At 39.8% G+C, this 18,110-nt stretch overlaps 3 protein-coding genes across 4 annotated transcripts in view; 2 read left to right on the top strand and 1 right to left on the bottom strand.

The window, feature by feature from the left end:
* The first annotated feature begins 557 nt into the window (after positions 1-557).
* Positions 558-1,941, top strand: U2af38 (U2 small nuclear riboprotein auxiliary factor 38). The gene is made up of 3 exons (XM_067769833.1): positions 558-816; positions 885-1,394; positions 1,453-1,941. Exons 1-3 carry the CDS (start codon positions 773-775, stop codon positions 1,589-1,591), a joined length of 693 nt encoding a protein of 230 aa, XP_067625934.1. The 5' UTR covers positions 558-772; the 3' UTR covers positions 1,592-1,941.
* LOC137242562 (protein PET117 homolog, mitochondrial) lies at positions 1,933-2,479 on the bottom strand. The gene is made up of 2 exons (XM_067769835.1): positions 2,234-2,479; positions 1,933-2,159 (listed from the first exon to the last, which is right to left on the bottom strand). The coding sequence occupies exons 1-2, from the start codon at positions 2,323-2,325 to the stop codon at positions 1,994-1,996; spliced, it is 258 nt and encodes an 85-aa protein (XP_067625936.1). The 5' UTR covers positions 2,326-2,479; the 3' UTR covers positions 1,933-1,993.
* Positions 2,480-15,932: 13,453 nt separating this feature from the next.
* Positions 15,933-18,110, top strand: part of LOC137240513 (androgen-induced gene 1 protein) — an 83,691-nt gene continuing 81,513 nt past the window's right edge. For both annotated transcript variants that reach the window (XM_067766912.1, XM_067766913.1), the window contains exon 1: positions 15,933-16,161. The gene's annotated coding sequence lies outside the window, so the exon portion shown is untranslated. The remainder of the gene's footprint in view (positions 16,162-18,110) is intronic.

The raw sequence follows: 18,110 nt of genomic DNA, 5'->3' as shown, positions 1-18,110 counted from the left end.
AGTAGTCAGTGAGGTATCAAAAGACGAGTATTAATCTCGAGAACAATATTCCGAAGGTGAAAAAGAAAAATTTTATTTCTGTCCGGAGATATTTGCAGTTGAAGTTGGCGATTTTCATGTGGTTGTTGTTGTGTTTGTACCTACAAAAAAAATTGTGCATCACCGTGGCGGTAGCCACGGTTATACCACACACCTGGACTTGGCATGGCGTAGCCCAGGGTTATTTTTTATAAGCGCGGCATAAGGCCGCCAACGCAGAAAGGTGTTCTGCGCAAAAATACTATGGATCCCACCCTCGGTTTCGGAAGTACCCGCGGGTCTTTTTTCGGTTTTTCGTTAAAATCGTAACGGGTAAATAAAGTTAACTTCCGCTTTCGGATTCTTGATCTAGACGTGAATACGCGTCTTTTGATACCTCACTCAAAGAAAAAGGCCCAATTTTAGGGTGGGGCCCCTAATCTGCACAATTAATAGTATATACCTTCTGTGCAACCCTTTTCGAAATCACTATTACCAACATGTGCGAATTTATTTCGAACAAAGCTAATGTAGTCAGTTGTCAAATGTAGAAAAAGCGGCGACAAAAGGAAAATTGTGTTTTTATACCAAGTTCCGGCTGCATTTTTTGCTGCAAACTATACGAAAAAAGGTTATTATTTCACGCAGCATTTGTTTGGTTTTAATATACTAAAAGAATACACTAAAAAAGTTGTGTTAAAATATATAAAGTTGATTTTATTTTGAAGCCGCCTTTGCGTGGGACGACAAAAGCATGGCTGAATATTTGGCGTCCATTTTCGGTACCGAAAAAGACAAGTGAGTGATAAGAGCCCATACGCTTTAAATTATATTTGATAAAAATGATATTCAATATTAATTTGCAGAGTTAATTGTTCATTTTATTTTAAAATTGGCGCTTGCCGCCATGGCGACCGCTGCTCACGCATACATAACAAGCCTACATTCTCTCAAACTGTTTTACTACAAAATCTCTATGTAAATCCCCAAAATTCAGCAAAATCTGCAGACGGTTCACATTTAGTGGCAAATGTATCTGACGAAGAAATGCAAGAGCATTATGATAACTTTTTTGAAGATGTTTTCGTTGAATGCGAGGATAAGTATGGTGAAATTGAAGAGATGAATGTATGCGATAATTTGGGTGATCATTTGGTGGGAAATGTTTACATAAAATTTCGAAATGAGCAGGACGCTGAGAAAGCTGCAAATGATTTGAATAATCGTTGGTTTGGTGGACGACCGGTATATTCGGAACTGTCGCCGGTTACTGACTTCCGTGAAGCCTGCTGTCGGCAATATGAAATGGGCGAGTGCACACGGTCCGGATTTTGCAATTTCATGCACTTGAAACCAATTTCGAGGGAATTGCGAAGGTACCCGTATTTTGAAGATATAAATAATGAGATTCATTGTGATTGTCTTTTATTATAGATACCTATATTCACGACGTCGCCGTACACGTTCGCGTTCCCGTTCACCACGACGCCGTCGTTCACGCTCCCGAGATCGCCGTCGTTCGCGAAGTCGTGAGGGTAGAGGAGGCCCTGGTGGTGGCAAAGGACGCTACTAAATATTTCAAATGGAGGCCTCCTTTCTATATTGTATACATTATTTACAATGTTTCCAACAGTTTTTTTTTAAAGCTCCTGGCACAAGACAATTGAAATCAAATACATATTTTGAAAAGATGACGAAAATGCATCCCCGGCCAATGGCATCTTCATTTTGAAATTTTCAATTATGTAATTTTAATTAATTCACATGTATTCCTACCAATTAAAGTAGTGGTAAGAAATTTTACTGCTGCGAATTGGTTAATTTAATAAATATTAACAGGCAAATATGTATACATATGTGCATATAACCTGTTGCAAGAACTATAAACCCATCTAAATAAAAACAATTATTAAGTACCGACTAGATGTTTCTTCTAATACTATATATATTTAGAAATTAAATTATAAATGGTAGGTTATTGTATATTTGTATTTTGTTTTAAATCTGGATTACTTTCTGCAGCTTCCATGTCTTTGAGTTGCGTGGTGAGATCAATTTGTTTCTGCAGCAAATATGTATTTTCTATTTTACGACGTTGCTGGCGCTCAATGTCTTTTACGACACCTTCATGCAGACGCGCGCTGTGTTAGGAAAATAAAGTTATATTTTTTTAAATATAATTTTCAATGTTTATACGAATTTTTGGCAATTTTACCGGTCTGAACTTTGCTTGTAATGAACATAACCAATAACTCCCCCCGCAAAGCCGACGGATAGCACCAAAGATATTTTAGCAGCAACGGACATTATAATGTATTTATTTTATTATAAATATTTAACTTTTTATAATTAACTGAGAATTTAGAGACTCAAAATATTTTAAAAGAAATTTTCTAATGTAAAAAATATCTATGAAATCAAATGACACAAAATAATTCAGTCAGCTGTTCAATGTTGCCGTTTATGTTAAAGCTTTTAAAAGGGGAAGAAAAATTTATTAATTTGCAACAGGGGTCGACTGCTAAAGCGCCAAATACACGACACGAACATTTCCGCCAACATTCCGCAATCTTGTTCGCAGCTTTGGCCATACACCATACGAACTTTTGGCCGAACATTAGTTCTCTTTCAGACAGCGATGAATACGGACAACAATTGTGCTGCAGCAATATTGCTCGCTGTGGCAATTAAGCGTAAAAAAATTTATACATTTCAATAAATTCACTCAGAAATTTTTTATTGTCCATTTTACTTTTCCGCGCACGTCTGTTCCGTTCAGAAATTATTACGATTATGAGCTATTTCGCCATACACTCACGAACAGTTCGCGCAAATGTTCGCCAAAAATTAAAATATTTTGATTTTTGGCGAACATTTGCGCGAACTGGCAAACACCACCATACACGACAGAAAAGGTCGCAGAAACATGACATAACGGGATTGTTCGCGGAAATGTTCGTGTCGTGTATTTGGCGCTTAAAGCACGTAAATACATCAACGAAGGAAACGAAAGGCCTATTCGCCATGAAACTAATGGTTCTTGCTAACAGAACGTACCGGATCTACATATATCCGCAATGGACTATCAACATCGATAACACTCCACAAAACCGTTGGTCGGGGTTTATTCTGGATAAATAAAAGATTAACCTGTTACAATATCCAGAAAGAGGTAGATATTGACGCGTGCCTCGTTAGGTAGTGTGCTTTCCTCTTCTAAAATAACGGTGTTTATCGGGTGGAGTCTGGCAGAGGAATTTACCGACTCTGTGTGGATTGTACCTGCTCGTGCTTTTCTAGAAAAAACTGCTGTATTGGTAAGTGCAGAATCGAATCGTAATGCTTATAAAGATCTCTTATCTGCCCCAGCGGGTTAGGGGGTTAGAATATACCCGCGGTAGATATGCCTGTCGTAAGAGGCGACTAAAATAACGCATTCAAGGGGTGCGACTACAAAGCTACGACTTTTCCATTGAGCATCGAAAAGGTAGTACCCATGGAAATGCTGATGCAATGTCACGAAGACCATGTAGTTTGGAATGCACGCACTGTTCAAAAGCCGAGGCTAAAGAAGACATTATAGATGTCCGGCTAATGAATATAACATGTACAGATGAATGGGACAAGGAACAGCTAAGAAAGTGCCAGCTAGAAGATGCAGATCTGTCACGTGTTATGCAAGGGCTCGAACGAAATGAAAGACCAAACAGAGAAGAGATGTCAGCAGAGAGTCCCATTGCGAAGTCATATTGGGCACAGTGGAACAGTTTAGAATTGATATCCGGTTGCCTTTATCGAGTATGGGAGAGTGAGGATGGTAAATACAAGAATAAACTGATAGTTGTTCCCAGAAAGAGGATTCCTGACGTGCTCAGCGAGCTGCATAATGGTCCAAGCGGAGGTCATCTTGGAATCACGAAGACGTTCGAGAAGATTAAACAGAGATTCTATTGGGTTGGTTGCAGTCAGTCGGTCACTGAGTGGATTGCGTACTGCGAGGTTTGCAGCAGAGCGAAAGGGCCCAGAACACGAAGTCATGGCCAGATGAAGCAATATAACTCAGGTGCGCCATTTGAAAGGATCGCCATGGATGTCGCAGGTCCATTTCCTACTAGCAACCGCGGAAACAAATACGTACTGGTGGTTATGGATTATTTCAGTAAATGGCCAGAGGTATACCCAATCCCAAACCAAGAAGCAGAAACAGTAGCAGAAGTGGTTAAAAACGAATGGGTTGCAAGGTATGGTGTACCAATGGAGTTACATTCTGACCAAGGCAGGAATTTCGAATCAGCTGTGTTCCAGGAAATGTGTAAGTCATTGGGCATTCGAAAAACACGGACAACTGCATTGCATCCTCAATCCGATGGTATGGTAGAACGATTCAATAGAACATTGGAGGAGCACTTAAGGAAAGTAGTAGACAAGTACCATAAAGAATGGGATACCCGCATACCATTATTCTTAATGGCTTACCGATCAGAAGTGCATGAGACAACGGGCCAAACCCCTGCAAAAGTAATTTTTGGCAATGACCTTAGACTGCCAGCTGATTTGAAGTTTGGGATAGATGCCAATGCGGAGAGAAATGTCAGGAAATCCACTAGTGATTTGGAAGAAGAGCTAAGAGAAATACATGATCTGATAAGGCAACGAACAAAGATTATGAGTGACAAGATGAAAGCCAGATATGATAAAGCCATTAATTCAGAAGGTTTTCAGGAAGGAGATTTGGTGCTGTTATACAACCCACAACGTAAAAAAGGTTTGTCCCGAAATTGCAGTGTAATTGGGAAGGCCCATACAAAGTTGTAAAACGGATTAACGATGTAGTGTACCGCATACAAACCATCGGTAAACGACGAACCAAAATGAAAGTGGTCCATTTGGAAAGGCTGGCAACGTTTAGATCGAGTGATTTGTCTGATCGGGACGATCAGACTTAGGTGGAGGGCAGTGTCACGGATATTAGCATCACTAAATTATCCCATCACTAAGGCGATGCTAAGGCCATCCCAAGCAGTATTTACGTTAATAATCAAATCAAGTATACACATATATAAGGCAGCTCAGAGAGATGTCACACACAGATGCATTTACTTATACGCCTATGTGCGCGCGAGAGACTGTAAACTACAAACATTCACATCAATAATTCAATCTTTATGTATCTACATAAACGAATAAATAATTGCCTCTACAAATATGTACCATGTACGAATACGAGCAGCGGAGAGTCAATGCGCAAACACATGCATATATCTGAGAAGTTTGAGAGCTAATGGACTAGTAGATTCTGGAAGCGCCTAAAAGATGTATAAAATTGTGCAATTTTAGTTATAGCTGAGAAGTTTGAGAGCTCATGGACAATGCTAGTACATTCTGGAAAAATGCGAACGAGGAAACCAAAGGGTATAAAAGGCAACAGATGTAGAGGCGCTGTAATTCAGTTTGAGTTGAGCTATCAATCAGTTTGATTAAGCACGCGATCTGGCGGCCAATAGTAGAGTTTCATTTGAGTTATCAATCAGTTTGGTTATTAAGCCAGCGAGTAGTAAAGTATAAGTGTTATTGTGAAGTACTTAATAAAGGCCATTTTTCCATCATTCAATATTGGAGTTAGTTATTCAACAGTTTAGTGATTCTAACTTAGCAGAGGATTGAAAATAAGAGGATTTGCAGCAAATTCGTTGCAATATCCTCATTAACGTTCCTCCTTGTTATTATGATAAATTTCGTTTTATTTATATTAAGTTTCAGTCTATTTCCGCACAACCATTTATACAGGTTATTCAGTTCATGTTGTATTTTAGAAAGTGCAGAATTAATTTTATTCTCACTAATCATTATTAATGAATCATCAGCGAATAGTTTAATTTCACAACCTTCAATAGCGTTAACTATATCATTAATATAAATTAAGAACAGTATCGGTGCCAAAACTGAGTTTTGTGGTAACCCTATGGGTACTTCCAATTCATCAGACATCACGGTATTTATAACCGTTTTCTGTCTCCTCTGCTTCAAATAGCTGCGAAACCAGTCAAGTTCTATACCAGTTATACCAATACGTTGCATTTTTTTGATTAAGATCTCCCTATCCACTGTTTCAAAAGCTCGTTTGAGGTCTAGGAAGACTGAAACAACCAATTTTTTATTATTTAACTCTTCTTTCCAGTCATGTATCACCAAATTAAGAGCTGTCTCACATGAATGTTTCTTTCTAAAGCCTGACTGTTGGTGGGCTAGTATATTATTATCGTCAAGGTATTTCGTTAACTGGTTCTTAACATAAGCTTCAAGTATTTTACAATCACTAGGCAGGGTGTTTATGGGTCTAAGTTCTTCAGGTTTTACTGTCTTTTTAACTTTTTCCACTGGTATCACCGTTGACGTTTTCCACTTTTCTGGTACAAGACCCTCTTCTAGGCTGTTATTGATTATTTGTGCGTAGAAATATCCTGTATACGATATACAGTCTTTAAGTACTCCATCAGATAAAAGATTTCTGCCGCCTATTTTATATTTGAACTCTTTTAGAATATTAATAACTTCATCTGTTGTTATTTTGGCAAACTTTAATCTAGAATTGACTTGTACATCACTTAGTGCTACACGGCAAGGTTCTATGATGTTATTAATTTCTATTACGCTATTTATAAAGAACCTCCAAGGCTCAAAAGGAATTCAGGAACATAACATCTAAATCCAGAAGAATTAAACAAGGGGTACCACAGGTTGGAGTCCTATCCCCAGTTCTTTTTAACTTCTACATATCGAAGCTACCTTCACTAGCCGGAAGTAGCCACTATCGTTTCCTACGCCGATGACTGCCCAATAATGGCCACAGGCCCAGGCCTCTCCACTTGTTTTGCCTGGCGAAACCTGACATTGTCACCGACCAATTCATCGGTGACCTTATTTACAACATGGACGCGCGAAATGTCGACCACATTGAACATCCACGTTGATTGCATTACGTTACCGACTGTCTTACACCCAAAAAAACTTGGGTGTGACTTTTGATCAGCATCTACATTTTGGAGAGCATAAAACCCTAATTGTCCCTAAAATTAAGTGCCGTGATAAAATCCCCAAATCTCTTGCCGGCAGCTCTTGGGGAAAAGACAAAGAAACGCTCATTACCACTTACAAAGCAATTGGCCGGCCGATTGCCCGCTACGTGCCCCCGGTATGGTCGCCAAGCTCGAAGGTTACTCACTGGAAGAAAATACAGTGCTGCCAAAATACTGCCCAAACACCACCTAGACAATGAGACGAGAGTACTCCCCATTAGGGAGAGAAATGAAATGTTGGACAAACAGTTTCTGTTGAATACCCAGAAACCTGGGCATCCCATTGATGAGGCTACACCTCCTAGGGGCTTAAGGGGTAATCTCCGTCGTAATCATTATGAGGAAATACGGCACTTGAGAACACAGCCGTATGAAGCAAAAAAGCACAAGCAGGTCCTCAGTGATATCCAAAAACATTCGTCGACCTCTATGCCAGGAATTGCCTGGCGAATCAAGTTCTTAAACAAAAATATCCAGAACTTGCCGAAGAGGAACGCACTCTCCCTAGGAAACGCGCGTCGCTCTAGCTCAACTTCGATCTGGATACTGTAACAGGTTAAACTCTTACCTAACCAGAATCAACCCCGACATAAAAAATGTATGTCCTGGTTGCAATGTGTAGTAGTCTACGCCTAAGCCCCCCCCCCCCCCACACACACACACACTACGTTCCAGCAGCCCCGCTGCTCAGTAAGCCACAACAAGTACCCGCTGCTGCCCGCGCCCCACGGCGCCAACAACTCAAACAGCTGATACCACTCATAACTACTAACTTCGTAGTAGAGTTGGTAGCAATGGTGAGCATCAGCCCCTGCCCCCGTATTCCCCCCCCCCCCCCCCCCCCCCCCCCCCCCCACCACTCTCTTTCTCGGCAGCAATCGTTCAGGCCAAGGAAACACACTATTAGTCCCTCCCTCCGTTTGCACCGTCTGCCAGCACAGAATATATAGGTTTGCGACATCCGCTCAATGCAGCTCCTGCCTTGGGTGGTGCCACTTTCCTAGATGTTCTGGTCTCCGCGACGGCAACCCCCCGACGGGTTTCATCGCGCCATGTTGCCAGGTCGCAAACCTAAATCATCCGGGTAGCCCAATGCTTTCCCAAGGACGCCGAGTCCCAGGCCCACAACAGCAATTGCGTCCTGGCATTCCACAACCCAGGCGTAGTCACCCGTCACTTACCCCCAGAGTGGCGGCGTCTCCCCTTATGCACTTCAGAATTCTGCAGTTAAACTGCAATGGACTAACTGGGAAGATTACGGAGATAGTCGATTTCATGAAGCGGCACAGCATCCGCATTGCTGCGATTCAAGAGACTAAACTCACAGCAAGATCTGCATTGCAGACCTGCTCTGGGTATAATGTCCACAGGAAAGACCGCGAGAGCGGAAATGGAGGCGGCCTCGCGTTTATCATACACCACTCTGTGCAATATTATATATTTGATCCTGGCATCGACCGCAGGGACAATGTCTTAGAACGTCAAGGCCTATCTGTCCGGTCAGGCGATGCAAACCTAGAAATAATCAACATCTACATCCCTCCTGCCACCTGTTGCCCCAGTGGATACCGCCCTAATATCAGGGCCTTACTCACTGGCAACAATCGCATTATCTTAGGCGATTTCAATGCCCATCATGACCTATGGCATTCAAACTTGCGGGCGGACAGTGGGGGTGAGATGTTGGCGGATCAAATAGAAGAAACGACGTTCTCCACAATAAACGGAGACGCCCCCACACGTATGGTAGGAAGCTGTCACAGCTCGCCAGATATCTCAATCGTGAGCGCAGAACTCGTAAACTGCGTCAACTGGCAGCCGATCCAGGCGACCCCCAAATAAGGGATATAAACCAACGCATCAAATTGCTTGTGGATGAACACAAGCGGGCGAAATGGGAGGAGCACTTAAGAGGTTGTAACCTCTCTACCGGTGTGGGTAAACTTTGGTCCACCGTAAAGTCCCTATCGAATCCGACTAAGCACAAAGACAAAGTTTCCATCGCCTTTGGCGACAAAGTGCTGTCGGATGCGAAAAAATGCGCGAGCGCTTTCTGCCGACAATATATAATGCATCCTACGGTCGACAAAGATAAACGGAGAGCCAATAGACACGCACATAAACACAAATTCAGCGCGTCACCAATCACCATCACCGCTAAAGAGGTTGAGGACGCCATTGGTCGTGCTAAACCATCCAAAGCCCAGACGGCATAGCCATGCCGATGCTTAAAAGCATAGGGAAAGAGGGTTTCAAATATTTAGCGCATGTCTTCAACCTGTCTCTTTCCACCTTTGTCATACCCGAGAAATGGAAAATGGCCAAGGTGGTCCCGCTACTAAAGCCTGGGAAACCAGCTAACATAGGTGAGTCGTATCGTCCGATATCTCTCCTATCGCCAGTGGCAAAGGTGCTTGAAGCCATTTTGCTCCCTTATTTCCAAGCAAATTTGCAGCTAGCCCCTCATCAGCATGGCTTCAGAAAACTCCATAGCACTACCACCGCGCTAAATGCCATTAGCACCCAGATAAATTGCGGTTTAAATCAATACCCCCACCATAGAACAGTACTCGTAGCGCTAGACCTATCAAAAGCTTTTGATACGGTCAATCATGGCTCGTTACTGCAAGACCTGGAAGGGTCTACCCTTCCCCCATGTCTTAAAAGGTGGACCGAAAATTATCTGGGTGGTCGGCAGGCATCGGTGCAATTTAGAAACGAAACATCAAAACCAAGGAGAATTAAACAAGGGGTGCCACAGGGTGGTGTCCTATCCCCACTTTTGTTTAATTTCTACATATCTAAGCTACCTTCACCACCGGAAGGAGTCACAATCGTTTCCTACGCCGAAGACTGCACAATAATGGCCACAGGCCCAGGCCCAAAGATCGATGCGCTATGCAATAAAATAAACGGCTACCTCCCTGATCTCTCCAGTTTTTTCGCCTCGCGAAACCTGGCATTATCACCGACTAAATCTTTCGCGACCTTATTTACAACATGGACGTCCCAAATGTCGACCATTTTGAACATCCACGTTGATGGTACTACGCTACCGACTGTCTTACACCCCAAAATCTTGGGTGTGACGTTTGATCAGGATCTACATTTTGGTGAGCACGCAGCGGCAATTGTTCCGAGAATTCAGAGCCGTAACAAAATCCTCAAATCCCTCGCTGGCAGTACCTGGGGAAAAGATAAAGATGACTACATACAAAGCAATTAGCCAGCCGATTACGTGCTACGCGTCACCCATATGGTCGCCAAGCCTAAAAATTACCCACTGGAAGAAACCTGTCAAAATACTGATCTCAGAATCGCCACGGGCTGTCTTCTTATGTCCCCAGTACACCATCTGCATAATGAGGCGAGAATACTCCCCATCAGGGAGAGAAATGAGATGCTGACCAAACAGTTCCTGTTGAATACCCAGAAACCTGGGCATCCCAACAGACATCTGATTGATGAACCAGCACCGCCTAGGGGCTTAAGGACTCATCTCCGTAAGCATTTTGAGGAAATACGGCACCTGAGAACACAGCCGTATGAAGTGAAAAAACACAAGCAGGTCCTTGGTGAACTCCATAAACAGGCGTCGGACCTCTATGCCGGGAATTGCCCGGTGAATCCAGTACTTAAAGAAAATTATCCAAAACTCGCGGAAGAGGAACGCATACTCCCCAGGGAAACGCGTGTCACTCTTGCTCAACTTCGTTCTGGATACTGTAACAGGTTAAACTCTTACCTATCCAGAATCAACCCCGACATACAAAATGTATGCCCCGCTTGCAATGTGTCCCCACATGACACCAACCATCTCTTTAATTGTAATGTGGAACCAACGCCTCTAACACCCCTTTCCTTATGGTCCACCCCTGTTGAAACGGTAAGTTTCCTTGGACTCCCCTTAGAGGATATTGATGACAATTTGTGATCGGTCGCGGCTATTAGGTGGGGCGAGCATTGCTACAACAACAACAAACCTCCACGTTGTTGCTTGATTTATCAATTCCTACCAAACAGCGTTAGATCTAAAACTGTATCTTCAACACGCTTTCAATGGCGGAATCTCTATATGAAGGCAAAAGGGGTTTCTACGTCCTACCGAATATTGCCGACGCCGTGTGGCACAGACTGCCCTGCAGGTGCGCCAGTATTGTACCCAGCTCCTGCATGAAAGTGGATATCCCTCCTGGAATCTGCGTTGTAGATTCGAGACCATAGAAGTTGGCTCCATGGTTAAAGAAAGAGTACCCATGCGCGATGGGACCTACTTGTTTTATGCCGACTCCGAACGGCATCTGCAACGTAGGCGAGTTTCCACTGAGAAGCTTTTCATGGCAGAAATACACTCGGGGTGCTTGCCAAATCAATGCCGAGGGGCGACCCCGCTTAGAAAAACTTTATTTGAACTCAAACAACTTGTTTCTGAGTTTTTGATGTTACTTTGCCCGGGAGTTAATGACTTTCGGTGTGGTAGGTAGAGCACGCTGCCATTACACCATGCCGGGCGCTTTGGTAAGACCTACAAAATATCGAAGTGCCATATAAGAAGTAGAACTTTCAATATTTACACAGAACAAAGTTTTTAATATGTCACATAGTGTAAAGTTTTAGTTACCCACGAACGTACGTACAAAAAACGTGTCAGCTGACATGACCTATCTTATGAATGTGCAATGTAAACGAAAACTCATCGCCGTGCAATGCACATACGTACGTAGCCCGGAACGTAGAAATCAAAACAATTTTGATTTTTTCCGTAAGAACGTGTCAGCTGATCGCTCTCTCACTAGACAGAGTTGCCTAGTAAACTTTTGTGCGCTAATTTTTGACCGTTTATGCAAAAACACTTAATTAAAGTTTGAAAAATTGTGGAAATAATTCGAAATAATTATGTAAAAGTGCAGATTAAAAATATGTAATCTATTTATACTTATTTAATATTAATTCCAGCCTTTTGCAACATCAAAAATTATAATAGAAAAGTTGATGTTTCCATAAGCATGCATTCAAACAGGACAATGGCATCAATTTTTTCTTTGCCACTACGGGCATAAATTTCGCTCAAATGTGTGTACGTACGGCATACGTATACGTACGTTACACACGTCGGTGGGTAACTGCTGCTTAACTACGGCTTTAAACGGAAACCCATCTCCCGCCAGTCGCAATTTTCAACTACAGCAGTATATAATAATTTCACTTTAGACCCATGGTTCAACTATATACAGGTTGGCTCATCTGTAAAGCAACAAAATATGTCTGTTCAAATCAGGGATGCACCTTAACGTTAAGCTAATCGTTTATCAAAAAATTTCCACCGTTTCCGTTGAAACACTTCGAAATATTATCGATAAAGAAATTATCAAAATAAATTGTATCTCGTTTTTAACTGAAACGAAAAGCTTTCGTTAACGTTAAAAACGTTAACAAAAACGTGATACTTTATGTTTGAATTGTGCTGGCAATGCTATAGCAATGGTGAAGCCGTAAGGTGGCAACAACGAGCGCACATACACACACAAACTCTATGTAATTTGTTTGTGTAATTCGTTGGTGGTAATGTCAAAAATACTCTGAGAAATGTTCGTACTGTCAAAATTCATGAGAAAAGTTGCAATCAGCTTGGCTAATGCTTTCACCTTTAATGACTCCGCCATCAATCAGCTTTGCCAGCATAGTTTGAAATTAATAATCAACATAAACGATTTGATTTCGTTTTGATATGGCAGAAAACGAAACGAAATCATTTCGTTAATTTGACGATCTTAACGTTAATAAACGAAACGAAATGACTTCGTTTCGTTTATTAACGTTGATTATCGTAACGAAATGATATCGTTTCGTTGGTTAAGCATGCCTGGTTCAAATTGTCAAAATCTGTGTATTGGTGTTGGTGCGAATGGTATGGAATGGAAACATAAAACTTAGCAGTTTTTGTATGTGTAAGTAAAATGTTGCCAATGTGTTGGTTTCATTTTGAGTTTGCCATCTCCTTTTGACAATCCCTTCGACCATGCAATGACATAAATAAAATCAGCTGATGAGATGAGCCAACCTGTACATAATTGAACCATGCTTTAGACCAGAGCCGGCCACACAAATACTAAAACAATTGCTTAAGTGTGTGTAAAAATTGAGTGACAACTCCCCACAGTGTGCTAAAAGAAAATGTGGACTGTGAAGTTCGAAATTAAAAAAGGACTCTGGTTATTCGATTTCAAGCTAATCCTAACAATATTTACTTATATTCATATAACTAAGAACGCGGAGGTCGAGCTAGCCAGATAAAACTTTTTTATAAAAGAAGGTATGGTGTTTCTTCAATGCAAAATTTACTTAAAAAAAACACCATTTCATTAAGAAAGAACTATAAAACAAAGTAAATGTAAAGACAGAAATATATATTTTCAAAACGTATATTCAATAAAAAAAAAAATGTATAAAAATTAATAAAACTAAGTAGAACGTATAAAAAGTTACTTATATTAAATTGTCAATATTTATTAATAATTAATTAATTATTATTAATTATTAATATTTAAATCGTCAATATTAATATGTATGTTCAAAGGAACTTAATAATACTAAATAAAACGTATTAAAAGGCACTTTAACCTTGCAGCATATTGTTTTTATTACGTTCCCAAAAAGTAGCATGGACTTTTCCTTTTGCATTCACTGTTGATTTTAGTGAGTGACAAGCGAAAGCAAACGATCGTGATCGCACATCGTTAGTGTCTGCGTGAAAATACGAACTCAAATTGCACAATGTGTAACTTTTGCTTCGAATTTGCACAAAGAAAAAAACTAAATTCGACCACTGCGTATGAGCAATATATTTTAAAACAATTGGAAAAGTTTTGTAGATAATATTTGTACATAATTATTTTTGCTTAGCTTAATCAACGAAATCACCGTGGGTGCGTTGTAAGAACATTTTCGACCCGATTGCATTGAGACAGTTACAGTGGGGGGCATGCGCAGTTCATGTAAAGCGCAACAATTGCCAACAACGGAAGAGAAAGCTTTATGGAACATATTCACGTTATGTCCCTATGTATATACATACTTTCCATACTCGTTTGCTGTAGTTGCCCAGATAGGTGAATTGTGGCGCATCAACCACCCTCTATTCTATATTACCCTCCCTACGAGATTAATAGGGCGCCTGTAACAACAAAAAGCTCGGGCGAGTTGCTCTGAAACATATTTTGTTTTGTTATTTATGTATATATATATTATATACCGTTCCCCTACAAGGCTCAAAACAGTGAAACATGTCCGTGTTCCTTACAGTGGGTTGTACTGATAACTAAGTGTGGCGAATATTGGCATTACTGTTAGTAAATAATCACAAAAACAGCAAGCAGCCACACTTACATAGAAGGCGACGAAGAATATTCCACACACCTAACCAGCAGCTTAAAGCAAAGAGATTATCTCACATACACATATGTAGTCATCACCTAAGAGCAAATGTTGTTCACACATACACACGTATATAGCTAAATAACCAAGTATGTGATACAACTGCTCCATGTTCGTGAAAAGTCTAGACCTTAGGAGAAAATGCGCAAGAGGCAACAGAGAGTATAATAACTAATCAGTTTGATTTTAACACGCTGGTAGTGAAGCATAATTGAATTTGTGAAGTATTCCTCTCCAAGTACTCCAAATAAAGGCCATTTTGGTTGTTATACGGTTCTCCTGGGATTCTAGTTGTGATGACATGTTTGTGAATATTTGTGATGACATTTCGGACATTTGTGCTGATATTGGAGCCAATATCATGCTCAAGTCTGCGTTCGCCATTGTCTGCGGTGTTTCGTTTTTCCCCTCCAATTTTGTTGTCTCATCGCCATCAAGATGAAAGACATAATTCACAAATTTAATTATACTTCATTACTAGCGTGTTTAAATCAAACTGATTAGTTACTCCTCAGTTAGCGCTGCTTTTATACTCTCTGTTGCCTCGTTCGCATATTTTTTCTAAGGTCTAGACTTTTCCAGAACATGGAACAGTTGTAATGCTTACTTGGTTATTTAGCTATATGCGTGTGTATATGTGAGTAACAAATTTTGCTCTTAGCTGATGACTACATATGTGTATGTGAGATAATCGCTTTGCTTTAAGCTGCTTGTTATGTGTGTGGAATATTCTTCGTCGCCTTCTATGTTAGCAGGAAATATTTCTAGTAAAAATGGACGGGATCGGTTAAGGACAGCCAAACCCATTCCTGGAAAAGCCCATTTATCGTTCATAATATTGAAACATACTGAAAGCTTCAAGTTTTAGGTATGTTTCCTTAAAATGCAGATGTATAAATAAATATGTAAAATAAACAGCAGCGTAAATTCAATTTCGGTTACACCCGAACTAAGACCCCCTTACTTTCTTGGGAATAGGCTGTGCTTAAAATATGCCGCAGTAGGATTAGAAAATATATTTATCTGAAATGAACTGTACAATTGAAATTCACGCTGAGTATATATATAACCGAAACTCGAGCTACGACACCTTTACTTGTTAAAATTCTCTTTAAAGTTACTTAGTTGTTTGAGATGATTTTATTTCCCTTCAGACGGTTATGTGAATAAGCTACATAATTGTACTGAATTCATCGTATAGCATTCTTTAGCCATCTCAACCCACTGTACATAAACAAAAACAACAAAAACTCAGTTCACTCGTTGCAGATTGCGAAGAAGAAGGCAGTGTCTTCGGCTGGTCTTGGAAAATACAACCGTTGATATGCTTGTATGCGCCTCCACAAAGCCATATCCGTACGTCCGCACCTACCCAAATTTGTGAGCTTTGCTGTGTCACAGCCAGTTGATTGTCAGTAGGAGAATTGTATGGATGTACCATTTTAACGTGCGGTAACAAAACTTCAATGAACTATAAAAGAAACTAATCACAAACGAAACTAAAATTATATACATACGCAATAAAAAAAGAATTGATGAGAGTGCGGTTAATACCTCAAATATTTTAGCTTAGTTAATGACGTGATGCAAAAGTAGTCCACAACGAACCCGAAGTGAAGTGCAACAACTCAAAGTAATACAAATTTGAATATACATATGTAGATATAATTCTACGCTCGTGTTTGTGTGGTTGTTGTACTAAAGATTATCATAGTAACGTGATAAAAACGAGCAGAAACGGTTAACGGGGCATTAACGTTAACTCAATGCGTACTTAATACAGTGTTTGGATATGTGTATTGTGTAGGGTGGGATGTGTTGAATTTGTGAGGCTTTTGTCGCAGTGTCACCGTTGATCATTGTGTAGTGTCGCATTAATTTTGTGTGTGTGTGTGTGTACGCCTTTTATTTATATGAGTTTGGTTTTGTTTGTTCAATCTCCTGGAAGTATTAGGGGGACTCATGTAACCTTATAAATGCCTTATAAAGTGTGTAAACGTATAAATTTGTCTAGTGCGTAAACGAGCTGTCAAATTTTATATGAAAAATCATTTACAAAATTTGTATAAATTTACGCGCACATTTAATTGTGTAAACGCGGTAAACTCAAAGGAATGCAACCTTGCAGACATTACAGCAGGCATTTTCATCAGAAATCTCCAACATCAGCAAGTCATTTACAAGCATTTTTTAATTTGTATAAAAATCAAAAATTTTTTTTTACCAATAATACAGCTTATACCTAAACAATTAAGTTCATCAAGAATATTACTAGGTGCGTTCATATAACAGCGTGTGTAAATGGATATAATTTTACACCTTATAAGTTTATATGCTTTCATGAGTCCCCCTATTGTTATTTTTTCTAGGTTTGACCTGCAAAGCTGTCGAGCTAAAAGAGATACGATGTGGGCCAATGTGTTGCTTCACTCGTTTTTTTATACTCAGCGTGCTTTGCACACAGAGTATATTAACTTTGATTGGATAACGGTTGGTTGTACAGATATAAAGGAATCGAGATAGATATAAACTTCCATATATCAAAATCATCAGTGTCGAAAAAAATTTTATTGAGCCATGTCCGTCCGTCCGTCCATAACTTGAGTAAATATTGAGATATCTTCACCAAATTCGGTACACGAGCTTATCTGGACCCAGAATAGATTGGTATTGAAAATGAGCGAAATCGGATTATAACCACGCCCACTTTTCATATATATAACATTTTAGAGAACACATAAAACCTGATTATTTAGTAAATAATACACCTCGAATGTTGAAATTTGACATGTGGACTGATATTGAGACTCTTGATAAAAATTAAAAAAAAAAATTTTAAAATGCGTGTGGCACCGTCCACTTGTGATAAAATCAATTTCACAAATATTATTAATCATAAATCAAAAACCTATCGTAACAATATTCATCACTATAAGGAATCCTTTGAAGAAAAATTAGCGAGATCGATTAAAGACCACGCCCACTTTTATATAAAAGAAGGGTCGTAGATGAAAATAATAAGCTATATCTTAGCGAAAAAGAGCTTTGTATCAATAGAATTTTACTTTCTAAATTGAAATATAACATTAAATTGGAAAACACTAACATTTTTGAAAATGGGAGTGGCACCGCCCCTTTTATGACTAAGAAATTTTCTATGTTTTGGGAGCCATAACTCGAAGAAAAATTTACATATCGTAATGAAATTGTGTACACATATTTTCCTTATAGCAGAAAATATTTCTAGTAAAAATGGACGGGATCGGTTAAAGACCACGGCAACTTAGATATAAAACAAGTTTAAAAGGGTCGTAGACTAGAATAATAAGCTATAACTTAGCAAGTTTCATTGTAAGAGGAAATGCGGAGACTTTTTTTAAACGGGTGGTGCCACGTGTTATGTAGAAAAGTAATTTATCTGAAATGAAATGTACAATTGAACCTCACGCTGAGTATATAATGTTCGGTTACACCCGAACTTAGACACCTTTACTTGTTTTTTTTGCTACTTCTGTTTTTTTGCTTGTTACTGTAGACTGAGTAATTTAATATATTTTGAGGTCAAATATTGATTTTGTTTAA

The sequence above is a fragment of the Eurosta solidaginis genome, chromosome 2, assembly GCF_040869045.1.
Source record: "Eurosta solidaginis isolate ZX-2024a chromosome 2, ASM4086904v1, whole genome shotgun sequence".
NCBI lineage: Eukaryota > Metazoa > Arthropoda > Insecta > Diptera > Tephritidae > Eurosta > Eurosta solidaginis.
The sequence above is the reverse complement of the archived record's forward strand: the minus strand, read 5'-3'. Positions and strand labels throughout refer to the sequence as shown.